We start from the raw sequence: 6000 nt of genomic DNA on the forward strand, positions 1-6000 counted from the left end.
TACCTTTCTCTGGTGGACTCCGTGTTCCTACTTCTCTTTCCTTTACAAGCGGAATTTTTGAAAAAAGAAATGGCCCCCTTTCCTCTTTAGGAGCGGATGTTTGAAAACTACTTAAAAGACGTATTCACTTTAAGAATCACCGAATTTCATATAGCCAACGTAAGGAAAGTCTCATATTGGGCCCATGCTGTATAAATAAACGGAAATTGGAACATTATAGAAATATTCGCTTTGACAAGTTTTAAGGGTGGAATTTTTGAAGACGCTGAAAAGGACGTTCAGTTATTTTTAATGAGTAGTTTCCATGCTGAGTTTTATATTTCTAATTTCAGGGATCCTTTAGATACCATATTAATAAATCCCGCTTGATTTCTCTTACAAGGAACCCTAGGTATCTATCAGAGCCCGATTTTCATGAAACTTTGTATATACAGAGAGTACCTCGGTAAACTCGCACAGCCAAAATTGTAGCTGCAGAGTCCAAGACGTTGGGGCACTAGGGCCCGAGAAAGATCAAAAGTGGAACCTCAGTACATTAAGGACATGGTGAGAAAATGCACGTTTTTCTTTAAAACTAATCATTCTAACGACACGAAATGAGCATAAATGGATACAAGATGGTCGATATGATCTGTTAAAAGTTATAAAAAGAATATCCGCCATCTTGAAAGAGGCCATGTTGAAACTGGTGCGATTGGTGCAAATGAGAATAGGGTCACCCGATGCATTACTTTGAACGTAAATAGCCACAAATACCTGTTGGTGAAATCTGTTGTGAGATTACATTATTCCTGTGCTTTTGGTAGAGTGGTTTAGGTACAAGATGAGCAAAGTGTATCTTATGACCCTCGAGCAGATGCAGATTATGGAGCGCTGTGAGTGGGATCAGTGGAACAAGAAAACCGAGCGAAATATAATTTTAGCACTACATCATTTGTGTCATAGTCAACATGTAATTGGTGGGATGTGCTGATATGACGGGTTAAATCTTCATAATTATATCATGGTTGACATTAACTTGTAACTTTTTATTAGACTTAAATTAATTCGAACAGAAATCAGAACGTCATATCAGTCCACCTATAGCGCTCCATACCCTCCATCTGTTCGAGTGTCATAGGATACACTTTGCTTATCTTGTACCTAGACCACTCTACCAGAAGCACAGGAATAATATAATTCCACAGCAGACTTCACCAACAGGTTTTTGTGGATATTTACGTTCAAATTAATGCATCGCGTGACCCTATTCTCATTTGCACCAATCGCATCAGTTTCAACATGGCCTCTTTCAAGATGGCGGATGTTCTTTTTATAACTTTCAACAGATCATATCGACCATCTCATATACATGTATGCTCATTTCGTGTCGTTACAATGATTAGTTTTAAAGAAAAACGTGCATTTTCTCACCATGTCCTTAATGTACTGAGGTTCCACTTTTGATCTTTCTCGGGCCCTAGTGCCCCAACGTCTTGGACTCTGCAGCTACAAATTTGGCTGTGCGAGTTTCCCAAGGTACTCTATCTATATACAAAGTTTCCTGAAAATCGGGCTCTGATACATACCTAGGGTTCCTTGTTAGAGAAGATCGTTTCTGAAGTTTTGCTTTTGTGAAAGAAATCGAATTTTAAGTTCAAATTTCATGTTTATAGATACAATAATTATATGCCCTGGGCAGAGATGAGTGAGTCAGACCCGTAGCCAGCCTAAAAATGTAGGGGGAGGGGGCGGCTGAAGATAGGGAGGTCTAATCCAACCATATTGTAGTTCATCACCATATTATAGTTCATTTGCAAGCCTACTGTGAAAATTTTAGGGGGGCTAGCCCCCCGTGGATACGGGCCTGGAGTGAGTCAATTTTACTCTTTACTAGTGGTATCCACAAGACGGGATAGAGCTTTTCCAAAAGGAACAAACATGCTTTTACAGGTGAGAAAGTACTTTCACTACACCTTTTCGGAACAAGACAGATTCAAATCTATTCTTGTAGCCAACACTATAAGGACTTCCTTTGTGGTACTCACTTTACTTCGTACACTGACCATCGACTTACGTAATATGCAATTTACGTTTTCGCAACTACACACTAAATTTCTTACTATTACGATATTAAATTAATATAACTACGAGTATATATATATATATATATTTTTCATACTTTTAAAGTTATTATGACAATTTATCATTACCTACAGTGCATTCCAGGATTCGAACCCATATACGGAAGTTTACTCAATCTATCATCCGAGGTTTGGTGCACAAAATCGGCGTAGAAAATCACTTATATCCTGTTACTGGGAATGTTTGTTCAGCAATTTTTAATTGTGTATTTAACTTGTTTACTGCCTCGAGTAGTATCTGAAACTATGTATTAGTTGGCACTAAATGCAAATACAATGGCTTAAATATTCAATTTCCATAAATCATCAGTCCCTGGGAGGGAACGCCATTCTATGACAAATTTATCGTTACTTAAAGTGCACTTCGGGATTCGAACCCACATACGCAAGTTAACTCAATCTGTCGTCCAAGATTTGGTGCACCGAACCTCGGACGACACATTGAGGTAACTTCCGTATGTGGTTTCGAAGCCCGGAGTGCATTGTAGGTAACGAGAAATCTTTTATATTATGTTTGAATAAATATTGATACCTGATGTTCCATTTGTAAAGTATTACTATGTGTGAGAACATGCAGATTGTACATACATATAATGATATTGCATTTTTTAAAGAAGTTATATTAAAGTAATTTACAAATTCGGCATGACATAAAATTCAAGTTATGCCAAACTCAATTTACAGAGCGCTGAATTTAGTATTATGTGTACTTCAATTACCTAGTTGGTACATACATTGTAATAAGAAGATTTTTTATTTAAAAAAGTACACGCCATTTTAAGTAACCATATTTTTTTCGTAACATTATAAGTTTATTTTAGCATGTTTATTAATATTTTCAATTTTTCCCATTTTTAGGATGTCCATGATGATACCTTAGTTAGTGCTAAAGGCCAGTACAATGACATCATCTGAAGTCCTTTCTCTTCCAAACTAATACTCTAAGCTATCCATCTGACGGACGCGGAACAGGCAGCTTTCTCGTCATCGTATGGTTTTCGAAGATCATTCAAATATAGGGAGAATCGGTGAGAACAAAAATAGTACTGGTCCAAAAATATTTTTAGAGGTGATTATCATAATTAAAAAATTAGGAAATGTAAGGACACGAAATGGATCCTTACGGTACACTTGAATTAAAACAAAGATTGAAACCGCCAATATTAGTGATTCAATGTCAAAATGGCGAAGTGGCGAAATTTATCTTATTAACAGTACTTATCCTGTTCTTACCGTTCACTTCAAGATAAATGGATGTAATTTTCCAGACCTGTATAAAGAGTTTGATTGAATAATTATTGTAATATATTTACTACTAAAAATAATTTTGATTATCGTGACACGTTAATTTTCTAAAATTCATTAAGTAAAGAAAGAAATTGTTTTCATACGATGTATGTATACATAAATGAGTGAAACGATGTCGATTACTATTTTTTTTTTTTTTTTTTTTTTGACTTTCAAACTGTGCTACACGAGATCTATTAAATCAATTTTATTCATGTATCTGTCTGTCAACATAAGCCAGACCAAGAGCGGAAAGAATTAGCAAGACATTGTATTTTAACTAATGATGGGCAAAATCAATTTTTTAAAAAATTAAAAACCGGAAACTGATATTTCAGTTTTCTCCAATACCCCTTTCTAATCTACTGAGATCGTTTTCCGTTTTCTCCAGGACATTTCTGGGGTTTTATTGAAACCAATGTGATTCTCGCTGAAGCTGGTATTTGTGTTTAATTCTTGTAGTAATCATTTCCAAACAAGTAAACGAAAAGACCCAAAAAAGTACGGTATTGATAGACAATCGAAACTACTTTTATATACACTATATACTATATATACTATATACTATATACTATATACTATATACTATATATATATAATAAGTTTCTGAAACCGAAACCGGCTTCACAGAAAATCGAACAAGTTTAAAACCACGATAAATCGGTTTTTGTATCCAGAATTAATATTGATTTAAATTTGATACTTTCTAAAGCAATTTTGATATAAATAAAATTTAACGTGTCAATAAACAGATTTCATCTATGCTCTTATTCAGTTACTGAGACTGATAGAGGAATATTGGTATTTTACACGCATAATTTGAAAGTCTGTCACAGTTTTATGAAGTAAAACGAAAACTCAATTATTTACAAGTATTTACAAGTATAATTCACTTATTACGCATCACAATCTTTATGTTAGACATTTTTTGGTACGTTTTATCTGAATTTGAGGAATCTAAGCGTGTTACTGAAGTAAAAATCAAAGAAATCATCCTGTTTTCCGCTGGAGACCGTATCGTATAATATATATGTTGTTTTGCTTTGTATTTTGAGACAGCGGATGTCCGAATGAAATAAGAGAGAATTTAAACGTTAAAAAATCGGAATATAATTGATGGTGTTACTAAGAATAAAATAACTATAAAATGAGTGAATACATTTACCTTGCTTGATACAATATACATTTATAGAAATGAATATTTGAATAATCTTCACAAATCGAGGAAGAACAGATACAACTATCTTTTACCCCTTTACACTGAATATTGGTATTATTAAAATCAATTAAAGAATATGTTCTTTTAAAAATGTAATTATAAGTGAAAACATGGTCATGATTTGGTATTTGAATATATCAATATTCTGCCTATCATACTGATCTTTTTCAAGTAATTCAAAACAGAAAGCATATCGACACTAGTTCAGAAACAACTAATTTAAATCGAACAGCATATTAACATTGTTGGAGACAATCTAAGACGAAAGAAAGTGCGTTATACTAGTTGAGAAACAATATTAATCGAAAAACATATCAACACTGCTTGAGTACTTAGTTTGAAAAGAAAGGTTATTATATTAACAGACAGACAGTTAATTTAAAATGGCAAACTTATAAAAGGCCTCATTCCGAATCGGTTTGCAAGAACGCAATGCAAAATTTGCGCTTTAGTTTGCGATATTTGATAGGGCAATCCTATTTTATTATGTAGTTACTGACTCAAATTTTGCGTTTTGGTATCGACTGTTTGTCGTAAGTAATTTCGCACCACCAAAATTTCTTAACGCATATTTTGAGGTTGCGTTGCGGTCGCAAAATTTTGCAAAGTACGGAATGTGCCCATAGTACTCCTTGAGAGACAGTTAATTTTAAACTACAGGTTTATCAACACTGCTTCAGAGACAGTTAATTTAAATTGAAAAAGCATTTCTGCACTGAATGAGAGATGATCGAACTAGAAATGCGAAGAAGGACTGTTTATCGGAATAAGAACTCAAAAAAAGGCATAAAATATATGAATTTTCAACATGGAACGAGAAGTGTTTTTAGCATGAAATAAGGCTTAGTGTGTTAGGTAATATACATTATGATAATAAACAAAAAAAAAGTTTTAAAACCGTATCTAAACACGATTTTAATAAATTAAATACAAAATAAGAATACATTGTTAATTAGCGATACATATTGAATATAACATATCTTTGCCATAAAAATCGACGACGTATTTGTATGTTTGTGTATGTACGCGTGTATGTTATGAATGTGTGCAAATATATATACATATACTTGTATGTTTATCTGCTGCTGATTTTTACGCTTTTTTATTTTAAATTTCTGTTCTGTGTAAGTGTTTATATGCATATGTATGTTTGTGTGTGTCAATGCATATTGTGTGGTTGGAAATAGAAATAAACGAGAATCATTTTTCTCAACAAAGAAAAAGAGTAAAGAAACGAGAAAAGATGTGTGTAAATTATTATATTTTTAAAATATTAATAAGTCTGAAGATATATTATATGGCAACTAGAGACAGTCTTTCTATAGCAATGTACAATTTTTATTAAGATAATCGATTCAATTGTGATTTTCT

General features: G+C 33.2%; 1 protein-coding gene across 1 annotated transcript in view; it reads left to right on the forward strand.

The window, feature by feature from the left end:
- Positions 1-4688, forward strand: part of LOC145674857 (uncharacterized) — a 210995-nt gene extending 206307 nt beyond the window's left edge. The window contains exon 8 of the mRNA XM_081745092.1: positions 2982-4688. Within this exon, the coding sequence (XP_081601218.1) occupies positions 2982-2992 (11 nt within the window). The 3' untranslated portion in view covers positions 2993-4688. The remainder of the gene's footprint in view (positions 1-2981) is intronic.
- The last annotated feature ends 1312 nt before the right edge of the window (positions 4689-6000 follow it).

This window comes from Thermobia domestica, chromosome 18 (genome assembly GCF_964235325.1).
Source record: "Thermobia domestica chromosome 18, izTheDome1.hap1.1, whole genome shotgun sequence".
NCBI classification, from domain to species: Eukaryota; Metazoa; Arthropoda; class Insecta; order Zygentoma; family Lepismatidae; genus Thermobia; species Thermobia domestica.